Source organism: Brachycentrus maculatus, unplaced genomic scaffold, assembly GCF_059751285.1.
Source record: "Brachycentrus maculatus isolate JH-2025_06_01 unplaced genomic scaffold, ASM5975128v1 h1tg000115l, whole genome shotgun sequence".
Lineage (NCBI taxonomy): Eukaryota > Metazoa > Arthropoda > Insecta > Trichoptera > Brachycentridae > Brachycentrus > Brachycentrus maculatus.
Genome location: NW_028280868.1, coordinates 2,128,244 through 2,146,575, shown reverse-complemented (window position 1 = coordinate 2,146,575; position 18,332 = coordinate 2,128,244). Strand labels below are relative to the sequence as shown.

The window sequence follows — 18,332 nt, the reverse complement described above, 5'->3', positions numbered from 1 at the left end:
ATGGATTATCTCCAATTACAGGAGTTATTTTCATCTCACCAATAGATGTCTCTAGTGAAGTTTAGATTCGATAACAATGTTTCTGAATTGGATCATACATATAGAACTTCCAAGAATTTGAGTAGTGTGGTTGTCAATAATGGATAGAATTGGTGAATGTAACACGTGTGTAAAGTGATCACTTGAAAACCAAACCAACTAAAGTGAACCAGCCTATGACGGTCGTCAGCCCCCTAAATGCCCAAACTTCCATATTCTTCTTCATCTTTGATGAGATGTCAAAAAATAATAGAATATCTACCCGTTTTAATATTTGTTCTTCTGCTTATTCTGCTTGGTGTAGTAAGCTTTGTGGCCTGTTTTTGAGAGGGATTAGCCTTCTCCAATGTTCGTACAGTGCATTGTGTGGAAGTCTGGATAGTTCCATTCTCCTCACATGCACATACCAATGTCTTCTTTGTTGCCTTCCCCACCTAACGACATCTTTGATCTCGCACATTTCCCTGAGTCATATTCGAATAATTTGTTTTAGTAGTATTCTATGTTTAACGTAAGTTTTTGAAGGAAAATCTCAAAATCCAGGGTTCCCTCGGAGGACGAGCCCGACCCAGCGCAGAGAGAAGGTCCTTGTGCCTTGACAGAGTGGTCGAGCTGGTCCTCCTGCAGCTCGCGTTGCGGCCGAGGGTCGAGGGTGCGCTCCAGGAAGTTCAAGCTGAAGGGAGCCTTCAAGCGGTGTCACCAGGGCCTCAGCGCCCGACCTGATCTGCAGCAGACTGAGGAGTGCTATGGGGACGGGAATGGGAAGAACTGCCCGCAGTATGAATGGACTTGATATCTCCCTATAGTCTATTCAAAAAGCTGTAGTGCTCTATTTTTGTTTAGTAGTTATTGGATGTATATTTTTTCTTTATTCTTTTGGTTGTATCTCCCAAGGAAGTTTGCTTTACGTATCAATTAATATATATTTTTTAAAATTTAAGTTCTACTTGGTAAATACCACTATTTATTAGCTTCCAAGAAAGCTGAACTCCTTCAAATTTGCTTTACGTATCAATCCATATACTTTTTATTTATTTAAGTTTTACTTGGTTGAAACTATTATTTTTTTAATTCTATTGTGACATGTGTTTCGATGCATTCATCATTATTTCCAAATGCACCGTTTCCACAGCCGCTGTGGCGTAGTTGCTAAATAAATTCATTTCGTTCAAATTTTAATTGGTGTTTGTGATGTATTTCCACATTTACCGTCCTTATCATTACTATCCTACCTGCAGACAAGCCTCTGAAAGTAGGCTTTACAGGTTATTACTTTTTTTTAAAACGCCGAATTTGAAACAAAATTTCAATTTTAGAATATAATAATAAATCAATTACGAAAAACCAGCTCCTATCTCCCACCTCCTCCTTCATCCTTCAACGTTCCGAGGACACAAATCTAAAATTTACCAGGTACAGCTAAAATTCTTTAAAGAAATACACAGACATTTCCAATAATTTATTTGAACGAAATAATTATCTCCATTTAATATAAAATTTTACTTGTGATTTCGTAAAATAAATAACATTTTCGAAAGGATTTCGAAGTTAAGAAGTAATAATTTTTAATCTTAAATGGAAGTTTATCTGATTAATAAAACTCATTACGTTGATACTTACTGTAAGAGTCTTACGACAAAATAAAATAAAAATGGGAGTTTTTGATATAAAGTATGATGGAAAAATGCTCATTACTTTTATCGCTGGATTTTCTGATGATTTCATTAGTTAAAAAAATGTTTATAAAATATGTAAACATTAATACTTTTTTCTACTTAAATAAATTAACTTGGAACTGAATGACGATCTTTGTAGTATTTTTCAAAGTCGTATAAGTTCCAGCCACTCAAAGAAGCACTGCTAAGCTCATAGGATGACGATCTAACAGTGTGGTAGGATGTAAGATAGATGTTTCAGGGGTAAATTAAGAAAATAATACAAAACTGAGATAAGCATTATCGATAAAATTAATAAAGGTGAGATGAGATGGTTTGGACATGTGGAACGTATGAGTGAGGATAGAAAGGTAAAACAAATTTATGTGGGGAATGTAGTTTAAAAAAAAAACAGAGGAAGACCGACGAAAACTTTACACGATCAGATATATCAAATACTTGAAAGCGGGTGGGTCAGGAGGAGGAGAGAAAAATAATCGAAGGGTGTGTATGAGAAGATTCATGAATGTGGAAGAGGCGCAGAATGTTTGTAAAGACAGGTGGTGTGGGATTCTGTTTTCTCTGCCTGCCTCTGCAAAGAAGGCACATGATGGTTAGTTAGTTAGTTTAAAATATGAATCTATATTTACTCGCACCACAGCAGCTAGCTATTTTAAATTTAGAATGAGTGAAAAGGTAACAAAATCAATAGCACTCCATACAAATATACAGATAAAACCATTACCATACGGGCAAATTTCAGCATATGTCACCACTTAATAAAACGTATTTTTGAGAAACAATAGTGAAGAATGCTGATATTTAATTACTATAAATTTTATAAGTGCGTTCCTTTTATTTTAATTTTGATTTTTTTAAATTGGTTAATGCATTTGCTTACTTTATGTAGCTTTCTGCTGTATTTCTATAACACAAAATAATATGCATTATACTGTATTTTGATATTAACAATTAATGTATTTACGATATGATTTTATAACAAATCCATCTCTACATCTAATATTACTTTAATTCTTAAACTTATTTCAATAATAATTAATCATTGGAGATGCATTGATTATTATTTATTTCGCTCATTTTGTATTTTTTTTATTTCATTACTTTTAATTGTAACTCCCCTTTTTTTTACAACAAAATTTCTATTCTTTAAAAATTCTGTAAGTTTTTTGTGTTCTCATCTAATTGATGAAAAACATTCAAACAGTTTGTATTTCACTGTATTTTATTTATTGTAGTATGTTTTTTATTGTTTGTGAACCACAAATAAATAAATAAATGTACAAGGTCAATAGGTGATAAAGTGGATTTTTGTTTCATCTGACTTAAAAAAGATGTTTTATTTTTATCCTAAGAGGAATAATCTTATCCATTTAGTTAATCAAACTCATTATCCTCCTTATAATTTCAGTTTTTTCGGACAACACTACTTTTTTAATATTTTGTGTGTTGTCAAAGTTTTCAAGAACGCGTCGTTTTCAGAGTCAAGGAAGAGGAAGAAGCTTCAGTGGAAGATGATCAGGAATGCTCTGTGGGTCCGTGGTCGGACTGGATGGACTGTTCTGCCACGTGTGGAAAGGGCTGGAGGATGAGGTCCAGGAAGCTGGAGAATGCTGGTGAAGAACAGCAAGACATGGCCTACACGAGAGTTCGAAGGCGCGCTAGATGGGGTGCTGAAGATGTGAGTTTCTGTTTATATTTTCAATTACGTTTGCTCTAACATATTTTCCAATTAATAATGATTTATAATCCAATTTTTTTTCGGTAATAGAACTAATAATTTAGTAAGAAGGGCTTTTGTTTCTATAGATTGTTGATTTAACTGTCAAGTTGACACTTTACTGACTGTCAGCAGTTTTCGTCCAAGCCTTTGTCGAGATGCCCTTACATCCATTAAAAATCACTGTTTGGTATACTTTATGGGTAGGTGGAATTATTAATAACTTCTTCGTACTCACTGTAATTCCACTGGTGTGACAGAGCTGTGGTTTCAACATGATGGCGCAACATGCCACACGGTGGGAATTTGTGTACCTCTTAAAAAACATTCTATACAGCTCTGGCTATATGTATTAGGCACCCACTACAGAATCGGTTTACGTCTTTCAATACTGCAATTTAAAAAAAACTATATAAAATTATACTTTACAAAGATTTGGCCTGTACGGTTCTCACATAAGTACATATTATATTTATATTTTTATTAAAATTGCTTTCTTGAAAAAAATATATTTTCATGCTTGATATTAAAGCAAACAATAATTACATTCTATGTGCTTATCATTTTCAACAGAATTTCTTTTTTGTTTGAACTCATTTCATCTTATCAAATAATTTGTTTGTTATAATAAAGATAATTATTCAATTTGTTGTAGGGAATAACGATATCGTTTAATCCCCTAATCAAGTCTGAATAGGAGATAAAAGTGGTTGAAAGAGTATTGTCAAATTGTGAAATGTGAATAAAATGATCAATGAAATTTAAATTACCCTCTCTCGAGAAATATACGAAAAGGGACAAAAGGACAATGCCCTAAATAAACCAGCTTATTATTCTACAATTTATTATCATATAATAGAATGCAAAATTGTGTACACTCACAATCTTTTATATATTCATCAGCACACCCCAAATTAAAATTTAAAAACGAAAAATAAAAAAATAAAAATACTGCATGATCATTTATCTATGAATGTTTTAATAATTATTCTCTAGATACAGATATTTTTTTTAGTCAGGTATTACTTTGACAACGCATCAAAGATATTTTTATAGGAGATGTTTTAAAGTTAAACACTTTTAGAAACCCTTTTTTTTACGTTTTCACATTTTGATGAGAGCATATATAAATATATATATATATATATATATATATATATATATATATATATATATATATATATATATATATATATATATATATATATATATATATATATATATATATATATATATATATATATATATATATATATATATATATATATATATATATATATATATATATATATATATATATATATATATATATATATATATATATATATATATATATATATATATATATATATATATATATATATATATACATATACATATATATTCCACCAAATTGGAAAATCATTCAAGTAAATAATTACATTCTTCATCAGGATTTAGAAGAGGTCCTTAGTTTTATCTCATACAAGTATATCTTATAGGAAACATGTTGTTATTTTGACCTAAAGGCTTTTTCTAATCTTGGTAATCCATTATATATAAATATATATATATATATATATATATATATATATATATATATATATATATATATATATATATATATATATATATATATACATATACATATATATTCCACCAAATTGGAAAATCATTCAAGTAAATAATTACATTCTTCATCAGGATTTAGAAGAGGTCCTTAGTTTTATCTCATACAAGTATATCTTATAGGAAACATGTTGTTATTTTGACCTAAAGGCTTTTTCTAATCTTGGTAATCCATTCACTGTATCCTGCTCCGAGCAGATAAACCTTATTATTGTGACAACTAGAAAATAGCAAATACGTGAGCCTAACAAGTTATTCTGTTGAAGATTAAGATCGATCATTCAAGTTTCTCTCCAAAACTGTTTCGAAATACATGACATTAAGTTGACAAGCGAAGCTTAGAAAAGTCAAGGAGTAAACAGAAGCTGTTAAGACAACTACAAAATGTTTTGAATATTGAAAGCATTAACTTTGTGGATCATATTGATACATTATTTCGAGAAATAAAAATACTTTGTGTTCTGATCCACTCACATTTTTATTAACCAACTAGTTTCGGCAACAACCTGTTGCCCTCTTTAGGGTTTCATTTATTACTAAATATATATATAAAAAGAAACACTGTACAAGTTGTTGGGTTTCAAAAGGGTAGGGGTGGGGGTAATGGTGTTTTAAGGAGGGGTAAGAGAAAGGAAGGGGATAACTCTGTTTAGGTTGGGTTTGATTTTATGGGAAAAATATTAAAAATGGGACTTTGACTAACGTTTATTTGGTTGTTAATTATATTTAATTTTTGTTTAACCGCTTTTTTTATTTCTAACACCTCTAAATTATTAATTTGACTAGTTCTGTTATTACTATGCAAAATTTCTATCCCATCTTCAAAATTGAACGAATGATTATTAGATAAGCAGTTGAAACTAGTTGGTTAATAAAAATCACAAACGCAGCAACGCAAATAAAAAGCAGCGAAACTAGTTGGTTAATAAAAATGTGAGTGGATCAGAACACAAAGTATTTTTATTTCTCGAAATAATAAGACTATAAAATCCTATTTTCTGTAGCTTATGATATTTATGTATTTTACAACGGTATAAAACTGGAGCATTTTTTAATTTAAAAAAAACTGTTTTATTTTGAACCATTATTAAAAAAAAATAACACTTGTTAAAAGGATAATTGAAGAAACAATAAAGGCAATAATTTTTTAACGTGTTTTGAATGGCTTGATTTGATTTAAACTTAAAATAATAAAAACTAACAAAAGTCAGTGATATTAATAACGTTATAGGTGTCTCCATATAAATTGAACATTTATAGTTACTATTCAAAAGAAGATGGAAATCCAAGCATCTCAGTCATCTTCTTTTGTATAAAACGAAAAATGACACCCAGTATACTAATTTAGACCTACATATTCGAATTTTAACGAATTCAATATAACAATAACAGCATTTTTTTTTAAATTAATTTATTTACATAAATTTTCAACATTTATTTAAAAGTTCAATTATAAAAAATATTTAAAATACTTTTTTGCAGAGACCCACCAAGCCACCTTGTGTCTTGTTGGTGGAGTTCTTTTTACATACGTTTTTTCAATTTTATTTTTTATATCTACATTAACCTAATATACTCACAAAATAAGAAAGAGAAAAAATGAAAAGATATGAACTTTTTACAATTTTCATATAATTAAATCTTGATCATTTACCCATTCCTTTATTTTGCCTTTGTTCCATAATTTATTTTGACCTCTAACCTCCGTCAGCAACAAGCTTTAAATGTTCTAAACGATATATTGAAATATTCAGAAAGGAAATGGTATTAATAATAAAAAAAATACTAAAAAGATTTATTTGTTTTTATTTTCAAGTATTTATTTACACATATTTATTTGTAGTTTGAAGTTTCAAATTCAAATAATATAAAAATGCGATTATTAAAATTTGTGTATTTAAAACTTCTTAGAAATCATGGGTTATTGATGTGTATGTCTTATAACGGACATAATGGTTATTAAACATACAAAATTAAATACAACATTGTATTCATAGTAATATGGTTATTATTTTTACTTTAAAAAATAATATTGAAATATTATTAATAACCTATGTAATAAATACATCTTCAAAGCTCACGTTACCACGAAATTCAATCATTTCCTTTTTCATTTTAAGAAGATAGTTCAAATTACTATTTCTCATAAAATACGAGAAAAAAGATAAATACATGTGTTTTCAATATATGTAGCTACAAGGTAAATATCAATATTTCGATATTTAATCCGAGGAAGACCCATCAGTTAATACAAGCGAGTATAATGTCAGATTTACCGAAATACATTCGAAAGGCCTTACCACATTTTGATATACCCCTCGTACGGTTTTGGTAAATACATGGTTTTGCTTTCGTATCACTACACCACTTTGAGTATGTCCGATCAATCGGAAATATCGAGTGAGCTTTCGGCTACTTGCTGCTAGTCTACGGAAAAGCTTCAAACACTCCCAAAGGATTGTTCTATTATCTCGAAATCGACAAGTATTCGAGACTCATGAATCAAATCTTATACAACTTTATGAAATAAAACTAGAATTTTGTTTTAAACCATTTTTATTTCTGGTTTCGACAAGAACCTTGTTATCTTCAGGGATGGACATGTACTTTTTGTAAAATTGTGAAATAAATTGAATCCAACCCCTGACCACTTTTAAGTATTTGAAATTCTTGATCACTCCAAGTTTTCCTCGGTCTTCCTCTACTCTTATTACCGACTACATTATCTTACATATAAACATATATATATATGTATATATATATATTTATATATATATATATATATATATATATATATATATATATATATATATATATATATATATATATATATATATATATATATATATATATACATATATATATATATATACATATATATATATATATATATATATATATATATATATATATATATATATATATATATATATATATATATATATATATATATATATATATATATACATGTTTATATTTATATATTTATATGTATTTATATGTGTATAACTATGTATTTCTAAATGTGCCGAAATGTGTAATCTTAAATGTGCCGTTCATGTTTGGATGAAAAAATCTGTGGCCCACTAAGGGTATATAAATATTTTTCTGTACATTAGTCTTTTTTATAATTCCTTATAACAATACCATCAAACTTTCCTCTGTTTCAATTTGATTTTTTCCTAAAGAATCCCAAGGAAGACAAAGAGGAGACCGAAGAAGCAGATGGCGATGGTGAAGCTGAAGGAGAAGAGGAGGATGGTAACGGGGAAGCAGGAGTAGATCAGGATGAAGAAGAGACAGAGAACGGTGGGAAATGTTCCCATATAAAGCTGGTAGAGAGGGTAGAATGTGAAGCCGCCCTACCGTCTTGCGATATCACGGAAGAAGAAGCTAGACGTAAGTGAAAATAAACATTTAATTTATAATGTAGTAACTACCACACATACTGCTTGCAATAATAAAATACTCTAACTGATCCAATCGATTCTCCTCTAATCAATTCGGCAGTCACTTTGTGTTAGTATCTATCCATTTTTATTTGAAATTTTACTTACTAAAAAAAGAAACTTGTGCAATACCAATTATTGAGTTTTATTTCATTACAAATGACTTGTTTTGAAAACTATCGTTGCTTTTATCGACAGGTGAATAGAAAACATAATAAAAGTTTTACTATTCATCTGTTGATGAAACTGCTGTAGCAACTGTAATTTTCGAAAAGAGTCGTGTTTGATGAATAAAAACTTAGTATGTAGTTTATACAAGTGTTTTTTTTAAATTTTCATTCCATAAAGTTGATGCCGAATCAATAAATAATATGAATAATACCAGTATTTCTTTAAATGTATTGTGATACGTATTTCAATGAGTTCCCCATCATTTGTTTGAAAATGATGCGGAAAGCATCAAAACACGTGAAACAATATTTAGATATAACAATAAATAGATTTTAAGAAACAGTGGTATTTACCATGTTAAATTTTTATTAAAAATGATGCAATCGAGTCATGATCCCATGATGACTGTTATCCATATTTTTAAATGTTGCATGTACTCAAATTTTAAATATAATATTGTTGGCGTACTGGCAAAAAACGTTAACATGAAAATATACAATAAAAACTAACTTAGTAACCATCACGCCGCTTGCCAACAGGGGTAGGCAGAGAGAATAGAGCGCCACACCACTCTGTCCTTGCAAACATTCTTCGCCTCTTCCACGTTCATGCATCTCCTCATACATACCCGCCGATTGTTACGACTCCTAACCTGACCACTTATGAGGCGAATGTAAGTGAAAAAATGAGCAGAGGAACACCGAGAAAAACATGGCATGGTCAGGTATGCCAAATACTTGAAAGTGGTCGGGTTAGGAGTCGTAAAATATAGAATTTTGTCTTAATTATGCAGAAGTAAGTTTTCAACGTTATATAAACTGGCAAAATGCACTAAGTAGTTTGAAATGTCATATTTATGTGGGTTTAAAAATAAATTAGACTTTAAGTTTCATGGCCGGTATTTTATTTAGACTAAAGCTAAAGCTTTAAATAACCGTGATTATTCAAACAGAGATTTCAGACTTAACGTTTTTTGACAGTATACCCATGATATGATTAGCGAACTAACGTAATATCTATGAAGGCTTACTAACACGTAACATGCTCTCTGAAAGCTTCCTCCACATTCCCAGGTCCGGTATAGAAACTTTTGGTTTCCGTTCGGAACCATCTATTAAACATACTTTTATTACGGTATTTAATCAATCATGTTTTTCTTTGTGCTTACTAACATGTACTAACCATAAACCTTCTAGAAATATGCAGCCTACCAAAGCTCGTCGGTCCATGCAGGGCTTACATAGAAAGGTGGTTCTTCGACCAGGTCTCGAGAACGTGCGAACCTTTTGGATACACTGGATGTCAAGGCAATAGGAACAATTTTGAGTCTCACCAGGAATGTCTCCGAGTGTGCAACTCGTACAAAGGTGGATACATTTCAACAGATGCAATTAGCGAAATCTAATCATTTTTACCTATGTTTTTTTTTAAAATTTGAATTTCCATCCCCAAATCTAATAAAGTTTAGTTTAATTTAGCAGAATATTGATTTCCTTTTAAAAATAAACGTGGATTTATACCACACAAACCATTTTAAGGGATATTGAACAAATCGTTTAACGTAAGTGGCGGATAAAAACGTGCAAAGTATGTTTACTATTAGCCCTGAACATCCATTCTTTCATTTGTTAAAAAAAAAAGAGATATATTTTTGTGTTTTTTTTTATTATTTAAACAAATATTTCCATTTCATACTATTTTTGTGAACCTATGTGGCTCATTATTAGAAACAAGTTTCAAATTGTGGTAGAGTGGGTTAGAACCGAGAAACTCTGACTTAAGAGTCCGCGACACCTAACCACGGGACCACAACCCGGCACTCTCTACTAGGGAGTTGCGATGAGGTGCCATATAAAGGGGTCACGGTCACGGTATTTGTGTCAAGTGTTAACACATTCTTTATGATGTACAAAAATGTACAAATCACAATATATTACTATTAGAGGCTCTCCAGGTTTTCTTATCTATATTATCCTTGGGAACTCGACACTAAAAAGGTTGAGAAACGCTGCCCATGAGCATCGATTCTCAAACGGGGATTCGCGACTCTTTGAGGAATTTGAAGCACCAACCAGCATAATTGCGAATCGGCATTAATCGAACCGGCGCAAAACGAGGTTTACTTGTAAAATGAATTATTTTTTTGGTACCGAGAACATTTTTTCGTGGTATTTATGCATCCATTCATGAAATTATCGCTTTGCACGCTTGAATATGCATAAATGAGGAATCTATTCGTACAATCTCGAAAGGACTGGTGAGTTAAGTTTGTGCTTGTCTTTTCATGCTGCATTTAACAGAGGACTTAAAGAGAATTGAAAAACTTTTAACTGAAGACAGCGACGGAGATAATACACGGGATACAAATTCTGTCGTACTTTCTACTAACCAAACGTTGTACGACCAACCTCTTCAGGATGACGGCTCGGAAATTTACTTTGGTATGAACAACATTAGTAGAACAGTTTTGTTTATTTTGATATGCACTCTCCCCATTGCTTGTATAGTTTACAAAGGGTAAGTATGGTTATTGATACTACCCTTTTCTACCATAGCACTATTTACATGTAAATATTGCTATGGTACTGTTTGCATGCTGTGGTAGTGATTGTCCTGACGAAGAGAGGAGTACGTCTCAAAACCGGTAGAAATAAAAATCTCGGTGAGTGGTTATTTACTAATATTACAAACTATTATATTTAAAAAAAGTAAAAATGACCGACCGCAAAGTAAATGCGCTAAATATTAATAATATTGAAAATATATTTGAGTATTTATTTATGCAGCACTTTGTGGAGTTAAATGATGTTTTAAAAACACTCGCATAAGACAACTTAATTTGTTTATTAATGTAAACACTACGAGTATAGAAAACATATAAACCAGTAATGTTTATCCATTTTAATTTAAGTTTTACATGATAGATACCACTTTTTCTTAAAATCCACTGTGACACGTGTTTTGATACATCGTTCTATGAACACCGTATTATGAACACCGCTAAAAATAATGCGGAATGCATCGAAACAGGTGTCACAATAGGTTATAATAAAAAAAATACTTTCCGAGTAAAAATGAAATTAAAAATGAATAGATATTATCGCAAAGTGACTCTGAATCAATCAATCAAATTAGCCGTGTTTACATTAAAAAGGTATTCTTCATTTTTTTATTTTAATCATTTAATATACACGAAATGAACATTTAATAAAAAAATATATATATTGTTATCAATGTGTTCAATTCTCGCCTATGCAAAACAAATTTGCAAACGACACAAAATTTTTATTTTCAAATGAGCTTAATATGATTGTTGAAAATTTTACTAACACTTTTGAATTTCGTTTCACGACAGGCCGTGATCAATTCGCAGGATTGGACACAGGGAACCAAATGAAGCATAGATTAGTAGGGAACCTGCCATCTTCCTACCACCCTAAGGTAACGGGAGATGGATCTCTCAGCGGATACGATGGAAGCACGATGCCTCCAAGTTTTGACTCTAACGACATCGAGCAAGAAACGCGAAACAACGGCCGTCACAGACCGAACAACAGACATAAAGGAAATGGCGGGGAGAGAAACAAACAGACCAGATACAACTCCAGAAACCCTCAAAACAGAGAGTCCAACGAAGAAGACCAGTATAGCCCTAGGCGTTCTGAACCCAGTAGGAAGTATGGACGCGAAAGTAGGGAAGAAGAGTACGTAGCAGAAAGCCGATTCGGTCATAGACAAGTCGGCTACCAAGGCACTGGTGTCATCGAAGAACCGGTTGGACAAATCAAGAAATGCGAAGTCTCACCCTGGTCGGAATGGAGTGGTTGCAACGCGACATGTGGAAGAGGATTCGAACAAAAGTCCAGATTTATAATTGTAAGAAATCACATTTAGACTATTTATTTATTTATATAAACATAAAACATAAATAAGTCACACATTTAATATTACCGATGAGTAATTTCCATTACTCATTTTGGAACATGGGATTAAGGTTAATAAGGCTGAAAAACAAATGTGGAGGTCCTCACTAAAACGTTACATTTACACTTTAAGTGATTTTAAGTTATCAGGAATTCTAGCTTGTAAAATTGTTAAGTTTTGGTGCAATTTAATGATTTCGTATTGGTTTGGTCACGTTTTGTCGCAACTTTAATTAAGATTTCGATAGAGTACAGTAAACAGAACAGATTTGCATTTGAAGGATTTTTGTGCAATATTGGAAATGTAACTCTTTGGTGAGGACCTCCACAAATAAGAAAACATTGGGCAAAATGTAAAATATAAAGCAATAAAGGTTTAGCAAATAGGCATATAAAAAAATATGCTAAGAACCATATTTAAATGAAAAAAATGAGAAAATATAACTAATCACAAAAACAATCTTTCCATAAAGTATTTTTACAGGTCATTCATTTTGGATCCCTGACTGGTTTCTAATTTATATTCGCCAGGCAGCTAATTGATTTTGGTATAAGCAATATATTGCTAGGGACCTTACTCTAAAATTAGATGTGTTTATTCGGTTCGACGTGTAATAATAATAATAATAAAATTGGATAACTTATAAAGCGCCATTTTCGTAAAAAAATACCTCAAAAATACCTAAAAAATACCTCACTGTGAATGAATTGGGGAAAATATTATGGTGGAAATGATTTAGCAAACAAATGTGTTTTCAGTCTTTTTCTAAAGATCATCTCACTCTCACTATTTCTAACCATTGGTGGAAGAGCATTCCACGCCGTCGGTCCTGCAACAGCAAAGGCACGCTCGCCAAATTTAGTGCGTTGCAACCAACGCACTAAATTTCGTTATCTTATCTTCGCAAAGTTATCTTACCAGCTCGCAACCGAGCTGGTAAGATAACTTTGCCCATTGCAGATGTTGTAGCCGATCGAAGCGTGAGACGTCTATCAACCAATTCATCTGGAATACACAGCTCCTTAAGATACTCTGGAGCCATATTGTGTATCGATTTATACATGAGTAGGCAGAGTTTATACTCAACCCTTTCGGGAAAGCGTAACCAGTGGAGTTTGTGAAGTAGTGGGGTGATGTGACTGAATTTGGAAATTCCAAAAATTAGTCTCGCTGCTGCGTTTAACACTGATTGCAGTCGAGTCATTTTATTGTTTGGTAGACCCGTGTATATACCGTTACAATAATCTACTCTCGATATTACAAACGCATTTATTAATTGACGGGCAGCATCAACTGGCAGATTCTTGCGAATGCTTTTAATTTGCCTTAGCTGATAAAAACATGTACTTGTTGTTTTGCTAATTTGAGTCTCAAGGGAGAGATCAGAATCTAAGAACACGCCGAGCAGTTTGACGGCCGGTGTAGTTGTACTCTTTGGATTGAGTGGTGTCGTGTTATCAATCAAATTCTGTCGTTTAGGTGTGGCTATCCAGGGATGTTCCGTTTTGGACGGGTTTAACGTCAATCTGTTTTCAGCCATCCATTCCATTGTATATTCCATTGTATTTTATTATGTCCTCGTATGTTATATTGATGAATTTCTCTACAACATTTTGAGTGTGTCCAAATACTTGTTCACAAAATCTGGATTATCTCCAATTACAGGAGTTATTTTCATATTATTTTTTGACATCTCATCAAAAATGAAGAAGAATATGGAAGTCTGGGCATTTACGGGGCTTACGACCGTCATAGGCTGGTTTGAGTGATCACTTTACACACGTGTAACATTCACCAATTCTACCCATTATTGACAACCACACTACTCAAATTCTAGGAAGTTCTATATATATGAACCAATTTAGAAACCTTGTTCATGAATCACTAAAACTTCACTAGAGAAATCTATTGGTGAGATGTAAAGAAGCTTTTTATTAAGCAGAAACTCTTATATTAGTATGTGAGATCCAAATCCCATACATAAATCCATGGATTTGGATCTCACATACTAATATAAGAGTTTCTGCTTAATAAAAAGCTTCTTTACATCTCACCAATAGATTTCTCTAGTGAAGTTTTAGTGATTCATGAACAAGGTTTCTAAATTGGTTCATATATATAGAACTTCCTAGAATTTGAGTAGTGTGGTTGTCAATAATGGGTAGAATTGGTGAATGTTACACGTGTGTAAAGTGATCACTCAAACCAGCCTATGACGGTCGTAAGCCCCGTAAATGCCCAGACTTCCATATTCTTCTTCATTTTTGATGAGATGTCAAAAAATAATGAATTTCTCTATTAAAAAAATCTCATTAGTGTTACTGCAAGTCGTTTTAAATATTTTGAACTTATAGAAATTATTTGAACTATTGTGTTTGTAATCTCATATGTTGGGAGAATGTCAAAAAGTATTATATTAATGCTCAAATAAATGTCTTTTACATGAGTGGTGTGCGGTTGACGAAATATATATCTTATTGTTCTATTTTACATTACTTGTATTCTGTTTACATTCTCTAAATATTCAACATATTAATGAGTACCTCCGTTTTGCAGCAACATCCAGTGAACGGCGGACGCAGTTGTCCCAAAAAATTAATGAAGAGAAGAAAATGTAAAAATCTCAGACCTTGTAGAAACAACGAAAACGCGCAATCTGCAGAAGAGAACAACTACGATTCTACAAATCCAACTTGGGGGCCGGGACATCATATTACTAGTGGTATTAAATTACTAATTATAAATTTCTACTGGTATAACTGCAACCAACTAATTCGCCTGCGTAGTGTAATAGTCAGCATGTTCGGCTACCGTTCTGGAGATCCCGGGTTCGATTCCCAGGGGGGGGGTCAAATAAATAAAAGTGATTTTTTCACTCCTTTATTTATTCAATATTACCCTGGACTGGTACCTGAAGCGGAGGGCTAATCGCCTTTCTTTGATGTGTTAACAATTAAGGTAACAATGCGTTTAGATTGGGGTGCGGATAAGGGTAAGAAGAAGAATATGAATAAGAAGAAGAACTAATTTAATACAATTCAAATAGATTTCTCTTTGTATCGTTAGAGCAGTGGTTCTCAATTTATGTTCTTTTTTTTTAAATCATAAAAAATATTTTAAATATTTAACATTTAGGTTTATTGATGATCTAAACTTTTGAAAACAAAAATCATGCGATTTGCTTCTTCAAACAACACATAACGGTGATTAAACAATATTTATATATATATATATATATATATATATATATATATATATATATATATATATATATATATATATATATATATATATATATATATATATATATATATATATATATATATATATATATATATATATATATATATATATATATATATATATATATATATATATATATATATATATATATATATATATATATATATATATATATATATGTGTCTGTAATTTTTTATTATTTTTTATTCACAGCTAGGAGAGACTGCATACTCTCGGAATGGTCTCCTTGGAGTCCTTGCTCAGAATCCTGTGGAGAAGGAGCCGTGAGGCAGAGGACCAGATCCATCATTCGGCCAGCAGCCAACGGAAGATCTCCGTGCGCACCTCGTCTAGACAAACAGTCCTGCGATCTCATGCCCTGCCCGCTATAAGCAGAATATGAACGAATTTTAAAGAGAAATATCCCAATTTCTAGAGCAAAGAAGGGCTTCTAATTGTCTTTTGGAAAATATTTTAAAAAATATTGGAAATATTTTCCAAGAATTATGGCATGACAAGCTCAATGGCTTGTTGATATTCTGAATGCTCAGTGATGATATTTTGAATTTCAAAAATGATATATATTGGACCCTTGTTTGCATTGGCTTATCTTACGATTCACCCCTAATTTACGTTCAACTTAAATAAATAACAGGAATTTAACTGAAATTTTTTGTAATACTTGTATCATTTGGTTATAAATTAATTATCTTGTCAATTGTAAGATGTCGGAACGATTTTGTATGATCACGTAAAACGTAAAGGAAGATTGCAATTGAGATGAAATTCGAATCGCAGATACTTTAAGCTTCAAAAAATATCTTCAGCGTTCTCCGGTACGTATTATTTTGAAGGTTCTTTGGCGAAATTGGCATTTCAGGAAGGATACAAAGTCCCAGATGTGTTATCGATCGTAATTATTTCAAAGGAGGATGGAATTAGATGTAAGTAAAACTCTCTAAGATATCTTTAAATACTCACCCAGATAACGTTTATTTTTTATATTGATACAAGATGAATGATTGTGTTTGTGTGATTCAATCTTTGATACCTGTAAATTATTTAAACTAGTGTTCGTACGTATATAAAGTTGTTCAACGAATACATAAAATGTTTTAAATAAGAAGAATGTGTTACGATAGGGTGGGATAATTTTTCACTCCTAAGTGTTTATTTTTAATGAAGACGCAATGAAATTTTTATTCATATTTTACGTAAGCGTAAATAATATCGTAAATGAAAACATTTTAAAACCAGTATTAGAAAATTTTCAACGATTTATAAATTTGAAACGGTCTTGTAGCTTCTCCACTGTCTTTATGTCGATTTGCATATTTAACTTGTCATCAATGAAAAATATGGAATATAAAGAAAAATACTTTTTTATACATTGATGAATCGAAATAAATATGAACATGTTTGATGAACACAGCTTGTTAAATAAAAACTCTAATAACAAAAAAAAGCTAGTCTAGTTTGCTTTAAATTTGCGTTATTATTAAAGTGAATAATTATTAAGTATGCAAAAACATGTAAATATGAGCATTTATTGAATATTTTAGAATCAAAAAGTTGTTTTTTGAAAACATGTAGTTTTAAAATATGAATTCTTGAGAAAAAAGTGTAAAAAAATCTCATTTCATATCAATATCGAAGGTGATAAAGAAACGTTTAAAGTATTCCATATGTTGTGAGAATTTGAAGTTGTATTTTTTTATATATATATGATTTAAACCACCATTTTTGTTAAAATAAAACATCTAATTTAAATTTTATTCAAATAATTTTTGTTATCTTCTAATGCATGTAAATAAATTGTAATGTTTTAAGTAAATATCATTAAAATTTTAAGATTGGTGACATATATCGTAGATTTTAAAGCACATTTTGATAGAGAGGTTGAATGTGAGAGGAACTTGTAAGAGGGTGTGACAATAAATATCTTTTTAATTGGATTGGTTGTATATATTGATAAATGAAGAAAGAATCTAGATATTAAACAAATGTTTTATTATGTAATGAAAACTAATATAAGTGCATTTCAAATAAAATGATAATAAAAAAGAGAAAATCACTGCGTTTTTATTATTTCAATTTTCTAAGGTTTAAAAGGTCAATTCATCGTCTTTTGGCTATCAAAGGTAATGTATTAAATAAATTTTGGGTAAACTCAGCCGAGAATTTTAACTAAGACCTCACGATTAGTAGCGAACGCCCAACCCACTTTAACTACATGTTGAAGATAAAATTCTTCAACCATCTCGATACAGTTCTCAACAGATAAATAGATAAAAATCTTATAATTAAAATGTAACTTTGTCCTAAAATCACTTTAAATAGTTTATTATAACTTAATTATAATGTCTACAGGTATCGAAGCTAACCGCTTCTTTATGAAGACTGATTAATACTGGTATTATTATTACTGTTCATTAAAGCTTTAACATTATTATTTCTGGACACTTTAACCGAAGAAGTTCACTTAGTTGTTCTGAGATGTGTGAA

At 31.0% G+C, this 18,332-nt stretch overlaps 1 protein-coding gene across 10 annotated transcripts in view; it reads left to right on the top strand.

Annotated features, from left to right (window-relative positions):
• Positions 1 to 17,895, top strand: part of LOC148309942 (spondin-1) — a 190,098-nt gene extending 172,203 nt beyond the window's left edge. For 2 of the 10 annotated variants that reach the window (XM_088259211.1, XM_088259213.1), the window contains exons 10-17: positions 583 to 816; positions 3,195 to 3,393; positions 8,229 to 8,439; positions 9,857 to 10,027; positions 10,961 to 11,101; positions 12,016 to 12,536; positions 15,141 to 15,306; positions 16,041 to 17,895. In XM_088259211.1, coding sequence (XP_088115337.1) covers positions 583 to 816; positions 3,195 to 3,393; positions 8,229 to 8,439; positions 9,857 to 10,027; positions 10,961 to 11,101; positions 12,016 to 12,536; positions 15,141 to 15,306; positions 16,041 to 16,219 — 1,822 coding nt within the window. In that variant the 3' untranslated portion in view covers positions 16,220 to 17,895. The remainder of the gene's footprint in view (positions 1 to 582; positions 817 to 3,194; positions 3,394 to 8,228; positions 8,440 to 9,856; positions 10,028 to 10,960; positions 11,102 to 12,015; positions 12,537 to 15,140; positions 15,307 to 16,040) is intronic. The other 8 variants (XM_088259214.1, XM_088259215.1, XM_088259216.1 and 5 more) reach the window with 5 other exon arrangements.
• The last annotated feature ends 437 nt before the right edge of the window (positions 17,896 to 18,332 follow it).